General features: G+C 45.2%; 1 protein-coding gene across 4 annotated transcripts in view; it reads left to right on the top strand.

The window, feature by feature from the left end:
- Positions 1–21321, top strand: part of adcy7 (adenylate cyclase 7) — a 211139-nt gene that overhangs the window by 150522 nt on the left and 39296 nt on the right. For all 4 annotated transcript variants that reach the window (XM_038806687.1, XM_038806690.1, XM_038806689.1 and 1 more), the window contains 3 exons: positions 1979–2111; positions 14873–15064; positions 15169–15212. In XM_038806687.1, the coding sequence (XP_038662615.1) occupies positions 1979–2111; positions 14873–15064; positions 15169–15212 (369 nt within the window). The remainder of the gene's footprint in view (positions 1–1978; positions 2112–14872; positions 15065–15168; positions 15213–21321) is intronic.

Below are 21321 nucleotides of genomic sequence, written 5' to 3' on the forward strand. Positions count from 1 at the left end.
TGCTAACCACTAGGCCACTGTGCTGCCCTCTTATCTCAGTCCTATAACGGCAACCCCTAATTTTAAAACAGTGCCCCTGAAGCTGGAGTGGCTCACATAAGGAAACATCCTTTCCACATCCACCTTGTCAATACCATTCAGCATCTTACATACTTCAAAAAAGTTACCCCTCATTCTTGTAAACATCAGTGGAAAGAAGCCTAGCCTGTCTCACCTTTCCGCATTAAACAACCTGCTCATTCCAGCTATCAATCTAGTAAACCTCCTCTGAACTGCCTCCAATGTATTTACATCCATCCTTCTTTAAATTAAGAGACCAAAACTGTGCACAGTGTTCAAGATTTGGTCTCACCAATACCCTGTATAACTGAAGCATAAATATCCTTATTTTTATTTTCAATTCGTCTCGCAAAAAACCATTCCATTAGTCTCCTTAGTTACATGCTGTATCTGCATACTAACTTTTTGGGAATCTTGCACTAGAAAACCTTGATCTCTTTGCACCTTGGAATGCTGCAGCCGTTTCCATTTAAATAATAATCTGCAACCGCCTTTTACCCTCTTCACAACATACTTTCCTACTTATCTTTGTGTCATGTGCAAATGTAGCTACCATGACTTCACTCCCCTTATCTAAGTCATTGATGTAAATTGAGATCCCAGCACAGACCCCTGTGGGACTCCACTCGTCACATCCTGCCAACCAGACAAAGACACACTTACGTATACTTGCTGTTTTCTGCTAGTGAGTCAATCTTCAATCCAGGCTAATATCCTATCCCCTGCACTATGAGCTTTTATTTTCGACAATAACCTTTGATTTGACATCTCATCAAATGTCTTCTGGAAATCCAAGTACAGTACATCTACAGGCTCCCCCTTATCCACAGCAAAGAACTCCAATAAAATGGTTAAACATGATTTCCCTTTAACAAAACCATGCTGGTTCTTCCAGATTATCTTGAGTTTCTCTAAGTGTCCAGCTGTAACCCACTTAATGATTGCTTCTAAGACCTTTCCACAACAGACGTCAAGCTAATTGGTGTATAGTTTCCTGTTTTCTGTCCCTCTCTCTCTCCTCGAATAGAGGGGTTATACTTGTTATTTCCAGTCTGATGGAACCTTTCCAGAATCCAGGGATACACTTAACTTACCTGGGATGAGAGCAGCTCCAATAACACTCAAGAAGCTTGGCAACACTCAGGACAAAGCTGGGTTGCGTAATTAACACCCAACCCGCCACCTTAAATATTTAATGCCTCCACTGCCAGCTCACTGTGGCTTCAGTGTGTGCTAGCCACAAGATGTACGGCAGTCACTTGCAAAGACTTCTTTGAAAGCACCTCCCAAACTCACAGCCTCCAACACATTGAAGGACAGTGGAACAGGTGCAGAGGAACACCACCATCTTCAAGAATCACACATTGGTGACTTGGAAATATATCACAGTTGGGTCAAAGCCCCTTCTCGGGCAGCTCTGTGAATGTACATGCACCACTTGCACTGCTGCAGTTTATGAAGACAGCTTACCAGCAACTTCTGATGGGTGATAAATGCTGGTTAATCCCATCCCATGAATGTGCATTATCTTCAATATCATTTTTGAAGTATGAGTTCCAATACTTAGAATGTGATTTGCTTTTACAATTTTCCTCAAATATAGGTTTCAGAAATTGACATGTTCATGTTGGGCATAAATATAAACATGTTTAGAATTAGTGGTTTGCAGAAAATATCAATTATAACTGTTGCTTACTTCATGGGTACCATAGGCTAGGTGAAGTATGAGTTACAGCACATATTAATTGTCATTCATAAACTACTGCTTCCTGACAGATATTTTATTTCTAAGACTTGTCTAAACCTATACATAATTTAGGTAATTCCTTTGCTGAAAAATTTGGCACCAGCAACCAGAGTTTATGTGCTCTGAAGCCCAAGTATGTTTATTGATTGCATTTCGTATTCTTTTGTCTAGTCGCGTGCATATCACAGATGCGACGCTGAATCATCTGCATAGAGCATATGAGGTTGAAGAAGGAAATGGACACCAAAGAAATGCCTACCTCAATGAACTGAAACTCAAAACGTATTTGATTATTGATCCAAGGGTACATATTTAACACTAATTCAATTATTTACTTTGCTTCGATAATCCCAGGTCAGCAATGTGAGGAGTTCACCCGTTGTTAAATAATACTGCATTATCTACAGTCTTCGAGATTGAAGCCTATTGAATTATGTGAAAATATGTCAGGAATGCAAAGTGAGGATCCTGCGTGGGATTCTCCGGTTCCCCCAGCCGCGTGTTTCCCGGAGGCCGGATTCTCTACTGCCGCTTTTAAATGGGATTTTCCATTGAAGCCATCCCACGCTGCTGGGAAACCCATGGCAAGGGTGCACTGCCAGCGGGAACAGCGAATCCCAATGGCCAGAGAATTCCGGCCCTTATAGACTATTTTAAATACTTGTAAAGGACATTTTCCGCGTCTTATCATCCTCTGCAGACCAGAGAATTAAGACTATAATTGGATTCTAGTTCTATTTAATCTTGTGGTTTGTGGAGGTGTCTAATTCAAATCACATGAGATGTATTATTGATTTGCTTCATTAAAACAGGGACTGAATCAGCTTAAATATAAGAATAGGAACATCCCAGTTGGCCCAGTTAGGTCACTACCATTCCTATTTGAGGACTCATTCGGGTCAATTTCTCTTTGTTTGATCAGAAATGTAGTTTTCTTATCTTGCGGGTCTATCTAGTACAGGATACCATCATTTAATTTTTTTTCCGTCCAACCCAGGTACTGGGAATTAAACTTGAGGGTTTCCTGACCTATATCTGTCTGTTACCCACAGCTTAACCCATGGAGTAAAACCAGAAAGTGCTGGAAAAGCTCAGCAGGCCTGGCAGCGTTGGAACCAAAGAAGAGTTATATTGGACTGAAAACATTCACTCTGTTTCTCTTTCCATAGATGCTGCCAGACCTGTTGAGTTTTTTCAACACTTTCTGCTTTGTATTCTGATCTCCAGCATCTGCGGTATTTTGCTTTTATTAACCTGTGGAGTCATTGTATTATATATTATTAATGGCAGTGGTACCTACACTGAAGCACAGTGGCAGCACGGTAGCACAGTGGTTAGCACAGTTGCTTCACAGCTCCAGAGTCCGAGGTTTGATTCCCGGCTGGGTCACAGACTGTGCGGAGTCTGCACGTTCTCCCCGTGTCTGCGTGAGTTTCCTCCCACAGTCCAAATATGTGCAGGTTATGTGGATTGGCTATGATAAATTGCCCTTAGTGTTGAAAAAGCTTGGGTGGGGTTACTGGGTTATGGGGCTACAGGGATAGGGTGGATGTGTGTGCTTAAGTCGGGTGCTCCTTCCAAGAGCCAGTGCAGGGCCAAATGGCCTCCTTCGGCACTGTAAATTCTATGTACCGTTGTTTAACATTTCAGTAGCATTAATGTGATATTGTTTGGGGCAAATATCCTTCGGACCTCTCCTGATGACTGGTAAATTTGTTAGGAATTCAATTTATGTAGATTAGGTTTTCACTGAAGTTATGATGGGAGATATTAGTGGGAGAAAACCCCCAACACATAGTGATAAAACGTTGATAATGGTTACGTTGAGGGACACAAAAGTACTCTCAAGATGTTGGCATTCTTGAATTTTGCTGTGATTGCAGATTTTGATGCTGATTGACAGATGCCATATCTCTGATTGGTGGGTGCGGAGAGGAGTTAAATGATTGTCAAGGCCAGGATTTTTATCTTTGAGGTGGGAATCGGAGTTGGGCCATTTCCCAATGCCTCAATCCTGCCTCCTGCCTGGTAATACCCGCCCATGTTATTTTCATCACGGGGTGAGGAGGGTGGGCTGGAGTTGGGGTTTGCTGTCTCCTGAAGCATGCCCAATGTGGGTGGATGGCAAGGCGGGCAGGTAGAACACCATCCTCTGTTGTCTGGGACATTAGTTCTGTATTGAATGTTAGGCCCCCCTAGCCCTTGCCCCTCTCACCGCCACTCCCCTGCTCACCCACCCCCATTCTACCCTCCTTATCGCTGGCCCTCTCATATCCCCACATACCTCTTCCAGACCTGTCATGCCCTGCCATATCCTTCATGTCCCCTCCATATCCCCCCAGTCCATGCACACTCATCTGGTATCAATTGTGGATAGAATTCATAAGCCTTTTAATAACATTGAGAATTATTTGAGATGCTCATGAAACTCAAAATAAAAACAGTCACTCAAAACCTTTCAATCTGAGTTTATCAAGCTATCAATCAACTACACAGCTATTCAGACTCCACTTGAAAAAAGGTTACTTTTCTTATTTTAAAATAAACAAACAGCCATTGAAAACTTCTTCAGAAAGGTTCAGGCCTATTGACTGGTCATAAAACTCTCAAAACAAATATCACAGTCTCCTTGGCAGCTTTATCAACGACGCCTGCTGAGGGGAATACATGTGTGGGGCTTGGAGCTCAGCCAAGCACTCATAATGGGATTCTAAGGCACAGTTTTGTCAACAAAGTCAGTAGAGCTGAATACATTAAAGCCTTTAACAGCAATGGAACACTTGGCGATCTACTCCTCTGCTTCAAAAGGTGAATGGATGATAGAATTATCTATCAAAGAAAACACGTTAAATCACAGGAAAAATTGATAATTAGGGTGTGATTCAACAACTCTTTTGCACCAATAGGTGAATCATGTGGGAGCCCTAAATCATCGACTCACTCTGCCCAGTGTGTTCTGGATCTCACCCTCACTGGGCGAGATCCAGATCTGACTATTTAAATGGGCCTTATGGTTCAATTAAATACCCACATATCGGATTCACCCAGCACCCGGGACTCATCGGCCGTGCCTGGGAGACCTCATCAGGACACCATTTAGTACTGGTCTGCACAAATGGGGACCAGTCATAATGGCATCTGGGGGGAATCCCCCAGGTCATTGGAGATACCTGGATGTTCGGGGACATGGCAGGGTGGTATCCTGGCACTCCCCAGCACCTGGAACCTTGGCACTGCCAGCTTGGCACCCTGTCAGTGTCACTCGAGCACACTGACAATGCCACCTTGGCATGGGGGGGGGGGTCAAAAGACCTGGGGAGTGCCTGAAAGAGGGGTAATTTCAGGACTGCGGACAAAATGGTGCCCCGATCTGTGGGAGGAGCTTCCAAGTGTGGCCTCAGCCGAAAGAATCTCCCAAAAGCCAAAGAAGGATAGTGGGATGTTTCTTCACATTGCAACCGCTGAGAAACACCCCGCTAAATGGGCCATTCAACAGATTTTTATTTCAGTCCACTGAATTGTGCCCTTAAAATCTGGATCAAAATACTGTTGAATGCAAGGGAGCTCTTTTTCCACTGCACAAAATGCTCTAATGCATCTGAACACAATGCTGGTCAATTTAGTTGCCATTTACATTTTAAGAACAAAGCCCTATTATTGGTCACTGTCTTAAAAAAACCTATTTAACTTACCATGCAGCATTGCATTATGACATGTGAAATTATCAACACCTTTTGAACCTACCTGTCCAAAGGTCGCGACTCAAGGCTAGCCTTTCCGCCATTGCTCACATCTCTCCTGAGGTGCTATGAACCATGTTTCATAACAAAACAGATCCAGCCTCCATGGAAGTTGGTGGGGGCTCTAAAATGCCCATCCTCTCAATGGGTAGGCAAGGGTGGATTGCTGCATGCGGTCTCACTATCCACAGCCTTATCCTGAGGTCAAAAAAGCTCCACACGACTGGAATAGAGGGCGGTGGGGGGGGGGGGGGGGGGGGGGGGGGGGGGAGAGAGAGAGACGACCCAGATTCGGGTCCCGCTCAACATTTAAAAATCCACACCCTACCCTCCTGTTTTGACACGCATGGAGGTATTAAAATCCTGCCTTAAGTCTTTGATCTGATGATGTGTCTAGACTCTGGGGTAGTTGATATGCAGCAGATGTCTGAACACATAGTGGAGGGAGAGGGCAATGTAACCTTTGGCCGTCCAGGATGTCCCTTTATCTGATCTGTGGTGTGTCTTCAATGTACAAACTTCGAATTTGAAAATACTCATGATCCACTCTCTGAATGGTCAGCCTGTTCTCTACATTGTCCCAAATTTGAGTTTGAAGTTGCAGATTCACTTTACTTATATATTTATGCTGATTAGTAAAGCATGGTGGAAGCATATTTGCAGACATATTTCATGCTTCCGTCCATTAATTCCAGTTTCACCAGTAACTTGGGGGATTTGTAATTTTACAAGGAATTATTTCGTCTTCATGTGTTGCAATGTAAATTATTATCTTGCATCAACTGGAAAGAATGTACAAATTGTTGCACCCAGCAGTATCAGGGTAGGACAAGGAGAAGTGACAGACCATGTATTTATTCAAGATGTAGTTGGAACTGTGAATCATTAGTCTAGTGGTGATGACGGGATTCCATTACAGGGATTGTACTGTACTTTTATCAAACCAGGAAGCAGTGTGTGTGGGATGTACTTTTCTGCACAGATTTTTGCAATAACTGTACAGCTCATGGGAGTCTTAGCTAGATACTGAACAGACAAACATCTTACAGAGAATTAAAGTAGCTATCTTGTGGCCACTTGGCTGTCTACGGTTAAAAATGGATTTCTTGGATCTGTGTCTCAGAATGCTTTCATTTGAATTGCTTGCAAATTGCTTTTGGCAAGGAGGTGAAAATCAATATACGTTTGAATTTCCTAAGTAAAATCCTTGATAATGTGGCCCCTTGATTAAACATTTGTCTAAGTAGTTTTATTAATTCATCCCTACCTCAGGGATTTTTGAAACTAAAATATACCTCGCAGGAAGTTCCTTGAGCTTGGGAGGAATAAATCAAAGATTATACAGCCAGCCAGTATGTTCCTCACTCCAAGGCTTGGAAATTTGCTGAGGGGGAAAATTCAGTCGTGTTGTAGGTGCAACAATAATTGATGTATCAGTTAACTCAAGTTAACCCATGGCTGGTGAACCAGTGAGGGGAAAGGGTGCACAAACCACAAATGATAATGTATGCAACTGACTAATCAACCACTGTTGTCCTAGTTGGTTGATTGGTTAATCATTGTCAATTCCGCTGGTTCGAACGCTTCTATTCAAGAAAGCAGGAAACTCCAGGTCAATCAGCTTAACATCGGTTATAGGGAAATTGCTGGTATTTATTATTAAGGAAGTTATAGTTTGACACGTAGAAAATCTCAATGCAATCAGGCAGAGTCAAGATGGCTTAATGACTTGACACACGTGAGTACAGAATGCAACAGAAGAACGACATCACAAATGGCTCAATACAATCATTGGACAAAACTAGATACTCTTATAGCCCCACCAGAACCTCAAGTAGGAGCAGGATAAAGTCATAAAGACATGGCAAATGGTGCACACCCTCCCGCACCCACACGTCCACAATAATCACAGAAAATCTGGATACATTTCCTGCAGTGTGATCAGGCTCTTCATTGATGGCTGAGATACTCACAGGTATCTTGGCAACAGAATCTCAGTGGGCTGCCTCTGATGACTCCACAAGTCAATAGAAGAGGCCCTAGCTCCCATATGGTTGGTGTTGTAGAAGACTGATGAGACGGTAAAGGTGTATGGAGCAGCGATACAAGGTGTGGAGGCGGCTTCTCCAGGCAGAGTGATCAGATTGTCTCTTTGGAAGCCGAGAGGGTAATAATGTCTAGTGTTAATAAAGCAATGAGGACAAGGTGGATGATCTGGACAATCGCTCCAGTAGTCAGAATCTTAGAATCATGGGGTTGCCGGAGGGAATGGAAGGCCCACATCCAACGGGCTATATCTCAAAGATGGTGGGTGGAGGTGGATCGATGTCCCCCTGCCCGAGCTGGATCAAGCCCACTAGTCACTCAAGCAGAAGCCCCGTTCCGCCGGGCAATCATCGTGAGGTTCATAGTTTTCAGGAGAAAGAATGAGTCCTTAGTGGGTCAAGGCCATCGGGACTAAATTGGGATGGCCACACCATCAGGCTCTATCAGGATGTGGGAGCAGAGCTGGCTAAAGGCAGGCAGCATTTAACAAGGCCAAGGTTGCATTGTATAAGAGTGGAGTTTGATTTGAAGTGACAGACCCTGCATGTCTCAGAGTCACTTTTGAAACACAGCATTATTACTTTGATGCGCCTGAAGATGCAGAGGCTTTTGTTAAGAAGCAAGGACTGTGTGTGAGTTAATTCGTAACCTTCACAAGGTTTTTGTACGTTTGGGGAGGGCATGTGGTTATGGGGATTTGATGAGGTTTCCTGTGCAAGCGTGTATTTTTTTGTTCTTGTGAGGTAGAGTTTTTTTCCCTTTGATTATTAAAGTTGGATTTGGTGGGGAGATGGTAGTTATGGATATTTATTTGTCTTTACTCTGGGCGGGTTCGCTGGGCTAGCTGAAGAGTTAACTAATGGAAGTGGAGTGGTGGAGGTAACTGCAGCTCATTATTTTAGTGTAGTTTAAGATAATGAGCCGAGTATTTTTGTTTTGCTTGGGGTTGGGGCAGATGAGGTAGGGATTAGGAGTCTTTGTTTGCCTTTTGCTTGTTTGATAGTGTATTTGGGTTTGGTATTGTTGGGAGACGGGGAAGTGGGGGGGTGCGTGGGGGTAGGGATAGTTTTCTGATGGTGACTACAGTTTTTTTCTTTGTCTTGTCTTGGTAGAAGGTTTGGCGACCATCTTAGATGGGCCTGGTGCTTGTACTCTTTAAGTTGTTGCTGGATTCCCCCGTTTGGTGGAAATGGCTGACTCTGGGTCAAGGGATGGGAGGCGGTGGAAGGCCCCCAATCAGCTGGTCACTTGGAATGTAAGGGGGTTGAATGGCCCAGTGAAAAGGTTGAGGATATTTTCTCACGTAAAGTGTTGTACCTTTAAACTTCTTTATACTTTCTTAAATGGGCAGCATGGTAGCACAAGTGGATAGGACTGTGACTTCACAGTGGCAGGGTCCCAGGATCGATTCCCCGCTGAGCCACTGTCTGTGCGGAGTCTGCACGTTCTCCCCATGTCTGCGTGGGTTTCCTCCGGGTGCTCCGGTTTCCTCTCACAGTCCAAAGATGTGCAGGTTAGGTGGATTGGCCATGATAAATTGTCCTTAGTGACCAAAAAGGTGAGGAGGGGTTATTGGGTTACAGGGATAGGGTGGAAGTGAAGGCTTGAGTGGGACGGTGCAGACTCGATGGGCCGAATGCCTCCTTCTGCACTGTATGTTCTATGTAAAACCTCTGATACTTTTGACCAATTTACTTACTCAAACGTTTCACTCAGTTGCCCTTATTTGCTAGATGAACAAAGGACAAGAAAATATGGTTCGGACTCACAGCGGCTTTACCTGCACTTAGTAAAGGAGGCTGGCAGGCTACGGTCACTCGATATGGATGTCTTCACTGGGTTCGAAACCCAGGGTCCTTTCTTCTTGCGATGGTTATGCCTGGAGTGTCCCAGGTTATTGCTGATGTTCCTTTCTTTATACTTTATTATATGGGCAGCACGGTAGCACAAGTGGATAGCACTGTGGCTCACAGCGCCAGGGTCCCAGGTTCGATTCCCCGCTGGGTCACTGTGCGGAGTCTGCACGTTCTCCCTGTGTCTGCGTGGGTTTCCTCTGGGTGCTCCGGTTCCTCCCACCATCCAAAGATGTGCAGGTTAGGTGGATTGGCCTTGTTAAATTGCCCTTAGTGTCCAAAAAGATTAGGAGCGGTTATTGGGTTACGGGGATAGGGTGTAAGTGAGGGCTTAATGTGGGTCGGTGCAGACTTGATGGGCCGAATGGCCTCCTTCTGCACTGTATGTTCTATCTACTGGGAAGCTTGGATTGAGTCATAGGCACAAGCCCACCACCCGGCCATTGTCCTAGCCAGACCCCAACTTGTTAATGGGAGAGAAAGGATTATCCTGTTAATCGATGGTGGTTCAATCAAGACCCATTGTCCTCTGAAACTCCCTTTGTCTGACCAGCCATCAACTCATTAAGGAGTCTGATGGCTTCTTTTGTCTGTCTTTCTTCCTGCTGCAAAGTTGATCACTGTGTCTGGAAGTTTGTTACATATTCATAGTCTTTGGAGTGGGTAATCACAAAGTCCGTATAGCAATAACAGGTTTATGCCTAGACTTGGGTTCTATTGCAGATGGCCAGTATCGATTCCAGCCAGGGCCTCGTGAGACAGTTTTTGTTCCTGGTCTATGTGTATCTTCTCAGTCTGTTTTCAGTACCACAAATGTTTGAATGCTGTTTCTGCAATAGACTCATTTGTGGGTCAGGGACCAGACCAGGTTAGGGAAGGGCTGGGTGGGACACGTATTCCACTTGCGTTTCGATGAAAGGCCCGGGGAGTTGCAGTTATTAATAAAATACTTCCTTTTTTGGTGCCTAAAATCTTGGCGGACACGAACTGGAGTCATGTGATTGTCAGTGGGTCGTTAGGGGGCACCTCGATGGTTCTAGTTAATGTGTATGCACCAAAGACTGGTGGCATATGGTGCAGTGGTTAGCACTAGGACTACGGCGCTGAGGACCCGGGTTTGAATCCCGGCACTGGGTCACTGTCCGTGTGGAGTTTACACATTCTCCCCATGTCCGCGTGGGTTTCACCCCCACAACCCTAAAGATGTGCAGGTGGGGCGGATTGGCCACGCCAAATTTCTCCTTAATTGAAGAAAAAATAATTGGGTACTCTAAATTTAAAAAAGAAACTGATTGAGACGATACTGCTTTTATAAATAAGCTCCCGACTTGGTCTCACAGCTGCTAATTTTGGGGGTTCTTAATTTGTGTTTCGGACCCTCGGTTGGACCAATCTAGAACCAAGTTTGGACAGTACGGTAGCACAGTGGTTAGCACTGTGGCTTCACAGCGCCTAGGGTCCCAGCTTCGATTCCCAGAGGGTCACTGTCTGTGCGGAATCCGCACGCTCTCCCCGTGTCTGTGTGGGTTTCCTCCGGGTGCTCCGGTTTCCTCCCACAGTCCAAAGATGTGCAGATTAGGTGAATTGGCCAGGCTAACTTGCTCTTAGTGATCAAAAAGGTTAGGAGGGGTTATTGGGTTACGGGGATAGGGTGGAAGTGAGGGCTTAAATGGGTCGGTGCAGACTCGATGGGCCGAATGGCCTCCTTCTGCACTGTATGTTCTATGTTAAGTCTCTGTTCCCATCTGTGGTGGCAAAGGCATTATTGACTTTCATGGAGCAAATGGGGCAGGGGGGCAGATACAAACCGGTTTTTGCATCCGGGTGATAAGGACTTGTCTTTTTTCTCCCATGTAATAATAATAATAATCTTTATTATTGTCACAAGCAGGCTTACATTAACACAGCAATGAAGTTACTGTGAAAATCCCCTAGTCGCCCCACTCCAGCGCTTGTCCGGGTACAATGAGGGAGAATTCAGAATGTCCAATTCACCTAACAAGCACGTCTTTCGGGACTTGTGGGAGGAAACCGGAGTATCCAGAGGAAACCCACGCAGACACAGGGAGAACGTGCAGACTCCGCACAGACAGTGACCCAAGCCGGGAATCGAACCCGGGTCGCTGGCGCTGTGAAGCAACAGTGCTAACCACTGTGCTACTGTGCCGCCATCCCTCCACAGCAAAATAATTCAACAATAATTGGGAAGATATTTTTCTCTTCTGTCTCTACCACTTTGTTCGGGTAGCACCCCACTACATATCTATTAAATAGGATTTTTAAGATGTTTGGTGTGAATCTTTTCTTTACGATTATCATTTTGCCAGTGATTCTTAAGTACTTGCAGGGTATACATGATTATTATTAAAAAGTTAAGTAGCAACACAGTGAATCTGGAATTATTTTTAAACTTTAAGTAAAGTGCATCAGGGGCTGGATACTCCTTTGGCTGAAGCCAAAATCGTGAAACGCAATTGGGCAATTCTCCGTTGCCTCGACAGCAGCGCCAATGCTTCCGGAACGCACGTAGGCTAATATTTTTATGCCTAATATTTTTCTCATCCCTGCCTTTTCCCCATAACCGCTGATCCCTTATTAATCAAGAACCTATCTATTTCAGTCTTAAAGCCACTCAGTGATTTGGTCTCCACAGCCTTCTATGGCAAAGAGTTCCACAGATTCACCACCCTCTGGCTGAAGAAATTCCTTCTCATCTCTGTTTTAAAGGATTGTCCCTTTAGTCTGAGATTGTGTTCTCGGGTTCTAGTTTTTCCTACAAGTGGAAACATCCGCTCCATGTCCACTCTATCCAGGCCTCACAGTATCCTGTAAGTTTCAATCAGATCCCGCCTCATCCTTCTAAACTCCAACGAGTACAGACCCAGAGTCCTCAACCGTTCTTCTTCACTCCAGGGATCATTCTTGTGAACCTCCTCTGGATCCTTTCCAAGGCCTGCACATCTGGAGTGATGCTGACATTTCCCCCTGAATGTCCTGGCCACATCCTATCATCTCCATCAGCTCCGAGTACCTCTGTACCACAGGCTCAAAAACAGGCTGGGACCCAGCTGGGTCCTGGGATCCAGCAGCCTGTCTGACTGCTGTCTCGGCTGGGCGACCCTGCCTCCACATGATGTGCATCATCAGCAGTGTGGTGCTCACCAGAATGTGCCCAAGACACCTGTCCACTAACATATCCCACCGAGGTGTGCGTATCTGCGCTGGTGGAGGGTGGGGATGACAGCTGTGCCGTGACTATAATGGTGGCATTCTCGGAGCTCTCCTCCGAGGTGTTCTCCTGGGAGTCTGGAGAGGGTGCTGTCTGGGAAGGGGCTGGCGTTGCCAGCTGGAGGACTTGTGGGAGAATGGACATGTGGTCAGTGGGAGGGATGGGCCAGTCAATAAGGCAATAACAATTCACATTTGAAAGGTCTTCCGGGTGGAGCCCAGTTGCTCTTCCCCTCTGCGGCTGCCACCAGCCTCGGCCTGGGTGACCAGTCTGTCCTTGGCCACGCCGGTCACCTCCAGGGCTCGCTCCTTGAAGGAGGTGCGGATACTTGAGTATGGCACCCCTCAGCGCCATTGTTGCGAACTGGCTGGGGTTGGCTGAGTAGGTGCAGCCGAAGAGCTGCTCGACCTGGTTAGCGGGGGGTGGGGGGGGGGGGGGGGGGGGGCTGGCAAGCGCAGTCCTGGTGAATCAGTTGCCGAGTCTTCATTTGCAGCGAGAAGCACATAAAGTGGAGCAATTAATGTTGAATTGCGTTGCCAGCCTCGCTAGGCCGAGCACCGGGAAGTTGCGGCAATTCCCGCTCACTACCACACTTAGAAATATTTCTTGAGAATCGCGCCCAGCATGTTGCTTTTGTAAGATTGGGGCCGTGGAACAGTGTTTTACAGCATAGAAGGAACTTTGGTCTGCATTTCTCTGTGTCATATATGACTTTGGCGTGTCTGACAAGGAAAGCGTTTCATTCTCCAACAATTACATCAATTACCTCAGTAAGTCCAAAAGACAAAAATATCAATTTATTAGAAGTACTTGTGTTCCAAAAATAGGAGCATGTATTGTGCCAGCACCGTTGTGACGAGAACATAATTAGTAGCTGGAGCCTCTTCAAAAGCAGATCTATTTTTTGGGGTTATGTTTACAGTCAGCGAACAGCATTCAATAGCAGTGTACAACAGATGGTGGAATCAATAAGCAAAAAAAAAATGGTAATAGTGGCTAAACACTAACACGAGGGAAATAAGAGTCAATAATGAAAAAAGACGAGAGAGGAGTGGCTGAAATGATTTCCGCAGTCGATACTCTGCTGACTTCAAATGTGAGCTGATTTTCAAATTTGGCAGTGAAAGGAATCACAACTGTCACTGCTATTTGAAAGAGCAGATGCAGCAAAACAAACACTCAAGGTTGCTTGTATACTGGAACTGTATTGTCATTGCAAAGCAGTTTGAAATAAACTGCAGGTGTTGAGGGCAGGGGACATCTCTTCCCATATATATTATCATGTGGAGATGCCGGCGTTGGACTGGGGTGAGCGCAGTAAGAAGTCTTACAGCACCAGGTTAAAGTCCAACAGGTTTGTTTGGAATCACTAGCTTTCGGAGCACTGCTCCTTCCTCAGGTGTGTGAAGAGGTGGGTTCCAGAAACACATATATAGACAAAGTCAATGATGAAAGATGATACTTTGAATGGGAGTCTTTGCAGGTAATAAAGTTTTTACAGGTCCAGGTGATGTGACTGGAGAGATGGATAATCACAGGTTAAAGAGGTGTGAATTGTCTTAGCCAGGACAGTGGGTAGGATTTCGCAAGCCCAGGCCAGATGTTGGGATTATAGTTAAATATAGTGAGACATGAATCCAAGCTCGCGGTTGAGGCCGTACATATATTTTAACCATTGATAGGATTCTGTGTCTGTGCTCACAGTAGAAACCTTAGAAAACGTCCCAAAAGGTACTTGAAAACCAAGAGGTGAGAGGCAGGGAGGAACTTAAAACAATCACCATCACCAGGGAGAGAGAGAGAGCTGGTTGATGTAGATTAAGCATTGCGAAAATGATCCGATCTAAAGGCTGACAGGTCCACAGGACCTTGTGGCCTGAATCCCAATGTCTTAAAAGATGTAGCTGCCGAGATAGTAGAGGTATTGGTTATAATCCAAAATTCCTTAGATTGCAGAATGGCCCCAGCAGATTGTAAAATAGCTAATATAACACCTTTATTCAAGGAAGCAGGAAGACAGAAAGCTGTTGGCCAGTTAGCATAACCTCTGTCATAGGGAAATGATTAGATTTCTCCCCAGTGCAGCTGTTTTATTCCCGGCATGTTAAAATATGAATTTAATTATTTTGAATGCTGTCGTTATTTTTAAGCCTTAATTATTAGTTGATGCTCAATTGCAATGATATATCGTTGACAGACGAAGCAGCAAAGTCTGAAGACTCGACATCTACCAAAGCCAAGGCAAGGTAATGATGGGTTGAAAATGAGGGCGTCCGTCCGTATGACGCGGTACTTGGAATCGTGGGGTGCAGCAAAGCCATTTGCCCATTTTCAGCAGCGAGAGAGTGTGAGCAGTGAAATTGCAGCCCCAAATGGAAAGATCAGAAAGGTAAGTGGCGAGCATATGCCGTAGAGGGAAACTAGAAACGTTTTTGCTTTTGAAAAATAGATTAATACATTTTCAGCTGATTTTCCTTTCTCTTACCTGTCCAGGAAATTCCCATGCATTCCCTCCGACTACATCGGACCTTGGATAGGTGGGTTATCATCAGCTGTGAAGGCGCAGCATTTTGTGCAGGTTACGTGCTACGGATATCCACTCTGCTGTCATTCAAAAACCCTTAGGCAAGATAACATTGCTTTGCTGTTCAGCAGAAATGTTTAACAAGTTCCCAGTTTTTGTGCCATCTTCATTTTTCCCTGCAGATGTTGACTCATGTTATGGCGCGACTCCATCAGCAGTTACTCTGCAGTTTAGCTACGGGCTGAGACCGTGAGCTTTGGCAGCTTATTTAACCTTAAGCTGCATTTGAGCGAAGACTGACCTGACATCACTGAAAGCAATCTCATGCTTATACTCTCAGCAGATTTCAATGGATAGTGAAAGTGGGAACAATGATACCATTTTCACTTTCAATTCCAGGGATAGTGTGGCCTCTTTCCAGTTTGCATTGCTCGGTATCGCACTGAAAACTGAAGCATCCCTATTAATAATATTAATGTTAGCGTGCACTGCTGCTTCACGGCGCCAAGGACCTGGGTTCAATCATGGCCCTGGGTCACTGTCCATGTGGAGTTTGCAGAATCCAAAAAGATGGGCAGCAGGGTAGCATGGTGGTTAGCATAAATTCTTCACAGCTCCAGGGTCCCAGGTTCGATTCCCGGCTGGGTCACTGTCTGTGTGGAGTCTGCACGTCCTCCCCCTGTGTGTGTGGGTTTCCTCCGGGTGCTCCGGTTTCCTCCCACAGTCCAAAGATGTGCGGGTTAGGTGGATTGGCCATGCTAAATTGCCCGTAGTGTCCTAATAAAAGTAAGGTTAAGGGGGGGGTTGTTGGGTTGCGGGTATAGGGTGGATACGTGAGTTTGAGTAGGGTGATCATGGCTCGGCACAACATTGAGGGCTGAAGGGCCTGTTCTGTGCTGTACTGTTCTATGTTCTATGTGCAGGCTAGGTGGATTGGCCACGCTAAATTGCTCCTTAAATTGGAAAAAAGGAATTGGGCACTCTAAATTAAAAAAAATATATATTAATGTTAAGGATTCTTAAGGCTTCCACAATTATTTGATGCAGTGTGGTATCGTATTGTTTACACCAAGAAAGCCTCTGTTTCAACCCTTCTGTGGACTGGGCTATCTGAGCCCAGTGGTGCAATGATGGGGGACTATAGTGTACAAGTATATTTGGGCAGGTAACTGTGAAATACCCCCAAATTTCCATTTCTCATTGCTCTCCAATGGGCCCAAAAGCAAATGCCTTTGGCTTGACTATAGGCCCAGGTTCTGATGTGATTCGCGAACACACAGCGCTTGCTATTCATGACATTTACATGGCTCTGCAGATTGTTTATGTGGGTTTCAGTGCTGAACTTGCAGTGAGTGGAAATCCAAAACAGTGTGGTGCCCTCTACAGGGGATCAGGAACATGTGAACAGGAAAAGCAGTATGTAGTCCATCCATGAATCCTTGCAGAGACACAGCTTTCCTGCTCTGTGGAGGTGGGTTAGGAGGCAGGTCTGGGAGAAAAATGAGAAAGTTTCACATTGGGGTCACCTCTTCAATGCATTCCAACCTCTGAGTGATTTGCCAGAGGAGGGGTCAAAATGGGACCAGTTGGAAGCAATGGGTAGCTAATTAGGGCAGTTGAGTGTCAACCTGCGGGCCAATTGGTGATGCCATTGGGTTCTTGCCACCATCAGATGAGCTCCCCGTTGAGGCTGAAGCCTGGCAGGTGCCTGAAGGCAGCATCCTGGCAACAGATCAGGGCCAGCGGAACGTCATATGATTTCCCCTATCACTGAGCCACAGGGATCAGAGGGTCATCCTGTGGGGAGGCTCCCCCTAATTCTGATGCGTTGTTCAGAGGGCACCTCTATCTTGAGTGAGTGGCCTCCACCTGTTACCCGTGACACATTTCTGTGTTATCTACCATCCCCAGTGGTAAGCAATTAATTAATCTGAAGTTCACGAGCATTGCCCCCCCCCCCCAGCAAAAGAAGGTTTTATTGGGAATATGTGTTCTTCCAGCTTTAAAATTACACCTCTAAGGATCTATTTGGGCAGCACGTGGATAGCACTGTGGCTTCACAGCGCCAGAGTCCCATGTTCGATTCCCCGCTGGGACACTGAATGTGCAGAGTCTGCATGTTCCGCCCGTGTCTGCGTGGGTTTCCTCCGGGTGCTACGGTTTCCTCTCACAGTCCAAAGACGTGCAGGTTAGGTGGATTGGCCATGCTAAATTGCCCTTCGTAACCAAAAAGGTTAGGAGGGGTTATTGGGTTACGGGGATAGGGTGGAAGTGAGGGCTTAAGTGGGTCGGTGCAGACTCGATGGGCCGAATGGCCTCCTTCTGCACTGTATGTTCTATGTTAAATCGGAATTATTCACTGCTGCCATTAGTTCTTGAAATTTTTCCCTATCCCTGTGGTGAGGTCAGTGATTTGCACAAAGGTGAGGCACACACATGAAGAATGTCCCTTTCGGGTGGAGTACCGTTTAGCTGCCAATATCTACAGAACTGTACCCAGCCTGGCATGAGTCACTGCCTATGGACAATTGGAGAGGCAATGACCTGACTTCCTAAATGAAACCTGCTGCTAATAGCATTCATTTCACTAGCACTGATATATTTTTAATTTTCATAAAATCGCTCAATTTACTCCTCGATTGTTGCTGCTTCTTCACTTGTTACTTACGGTCAAGTTAAAATAACCAGCTTTGGACCTAAAGGAATCTTGGGCTGGATTCTCCAGTGCTGCTGCCACGTGTTCCTCGGCGGCGTGCCATCGGCTGGCAGTAGGATTCTATATTCCCACCGCTTGTCAATGGGATTTCCCATTGAAGCTTCCCCATGTTGCTGGGAAAGCAGGGGTGCGCTGCCAGCGGGAAAAGTGAATCGCAACGGCCAGATAATTCAGGCCACTATTGCAGCATCAACATATCAGATGTGTGACCTTGAGAAGGATCAGAAAAAAATTGGCATTCATTTACTTTTGCAACATTAAAGAATGCAGCAACAAACAGTATTGTATTCTGTCAGTATATTTACAATAATACAATACAGTCAAAGTGTCAGCTTGCTAGCATACTAACTGGCACCAAACCTCTTCACTCAGGTTAATGAGCAATGCCATCCAATCTAGTAAGAAGTCTTACAACACCAGGTTAAAGTCCAACATGTTTGTTTCAAACACTAGCTTTCGGAGCACTGCTCCTTCCTCAGGTGAATCATGCTGGACTTCAACATGTTGGACTTTAATCTGGTGTTGTAAGGCTTCTTACTGTGCTCACCCCAGTCCAACGCCAGCATCTCCACATCATGGATGCAATCTAGTGTGGATGATGTTATGATATTCTTCAATCATGGGAGCAAAAATCTGTTTTAAATAGGCTCAAGAATGTAAACTGTTTTATTTGATTCCAGTAATTAAAACTGATTTGAGGAATTGATTTTAAACAGTGTCAACATGCAAAGGAAGCCAGGGCTGCAATTACACCTTTCCCCCGCCAGTGGGTCTTCAGGCAGTGTTGGGGGCGTCATGAATGAAGGAATGGGATTCCCCCTGGGTTTCCACCTGCCTTGAACTCACAGTGATTTTACGCTGGGGCAGACAAGGCCTCAGACAGGACGCGCCCTTTTCCCAATTGAGGCCCATAAGTGACCATTTAATGGTTCCCTGCCTAGCCTCAATTTTTAGGCTGATGGGTAGATTTACCTGGCATGGGGGAAGCTCGAAAAATAATGGGATTAGATCTTGGACAGAAGTGCGGTGCGTGTCACCTGCATCAGACGCCCCTTTCTTGACTGTGGCCAACCCCCATAAGGTCCAGTGGGCTCCCAGGCCATCCCTACCCTTCTCACCCTGAGATACCTTAAACTTACCTTGTCTTCTGATTCCGAGGCTTAGTCTCAGGCTTCTTCCTGAAATTCTCACACACACATTTACACACGCAGATTCACACATACACACATTCACACACATACATCCATCACACATTCACACACGCGCGTTCACACACACACATTCACACTCACACATTCACACTCACACATTCACACACACACATTCATACACACACATTCACACACACACATTCACATGCACACATTCACACGCACACACACACATTCACACACACACATTCATACGCACACATTCATACACACAGTCACACACACATTCATACACACATTCACACACCCACATTCACACACACACATTCATACACAAACATTCATGCACACATTCACACACACACATTCACACGCACACTCACACATTCACACACACACTCACACATTCACACACATACATTCATACACACACATTCACATGCACACATTCACACGCACACACACACATTCACACACACACATTCATACGCACACATTCATACACACAGTCACACACACATTCATACACACATTCACACACCCACATTCACACACACACATTCATACACACACATTCATGCACACATTCACACACACACATTCACACGCACACTCACACATTCACACACACACATTCACACACACACACATTCATACGCACACATTCATACACACATTCACACACCCATTCACACACACACATTCACATGCACACATTCACACGCACACTCACACATTCACACACACACATTCACACACACACATTCATACGCACATATTCATACACACATTCACACACATACATTCATACACACACATTCACACACACATACATTCACACACACACATTCACACTTCACACATTCACACACAGTCACGCACACACATTCATACACCCACATATTCATACACACATTCACATGCACACTCAGATTCATACACACATTCAAAGACACACATTCATACACACATTCATACACACACATTCATACACACGTTCACACACACACATTCATACACACACATTCACATGCACACGTTCACACGCACACTCACACATTCACACACACACATTCACACTCACACTCACACATTCGCACACACACATTCACACACACACATTCATACGCACACATTCATACACACATTCACACACACATTCATACACACATTCACACACGCGCGTCCACACACACACATTCATATGCACACATTCACACGCACACATTCATACACACATTCACACACGCGCGTTCACACACACACATTCATACTCACCCATTCACACGCACACTCACATACACACACACACATTCATACACACATTCACACACATACATTCATACACACACATTCACACACACATACATTCACACACACACATTCACACACACACACATTCACACACAGTCACGCACACACATTCATACACCCACATATTCATACACACATTCACATGCACACTCACATTCATACACACATTCACAGACACACATTCATACACACATTCATACACACACATTCATACACACGTTCACACACACACATTCATACACACACATTCACATGCACACATTCACACACACACTCACACATTCACACACACACATTCACACTCACACTCACACATTCACACACACACATTCACACACACACATTCATACGCACACATTCATACACACATTCACACACACATTCATACACACATTCACACACACACATTCACATGCACACATTCACACACACACATTCACACACATATTCACACACACACATTCACACACACACACATTCATACACACACATTCATACACACATTCACACACACATTCACACACATTCATACACACACATTCACATGCACACATTCACACCCACACATTCACACACACACATTCACACACACACATTCACACACACATTCATACACACACATTCACATGCACACATTCACACACACACATTCACACACATATTCACACACACACATTCACACACACACACATTCATACACACACATTCATACACACATTCACATTCATACACACACATTCACATGCACACATTCACACGCACACTCACACATTCACACACACACATTCACACACACACATTCATACGCACACATTCATACACACATTCACACACACATTCATACACACATTCACACACGCGCGTTCACACACATTCATACTCACACATTCATACACACATTCATACACACATTCATACACACACACACATTCACACACGCG

Source organism: Scyliorhinus canicula, chromosome 9 (genome assembly GCF_902713615.1).
Source record: "Scyliorhinus canicula chromosome 9, sScyCan1.1, whole genome shotgun sequence".
Lineage (NCBI taxonomy): Eukaryota > Metazoa > Chordata > Chondrichthyes > Carcharhiniformes > Scyliorhinidae > Scyliorhinus > Scyliorhinus canicula.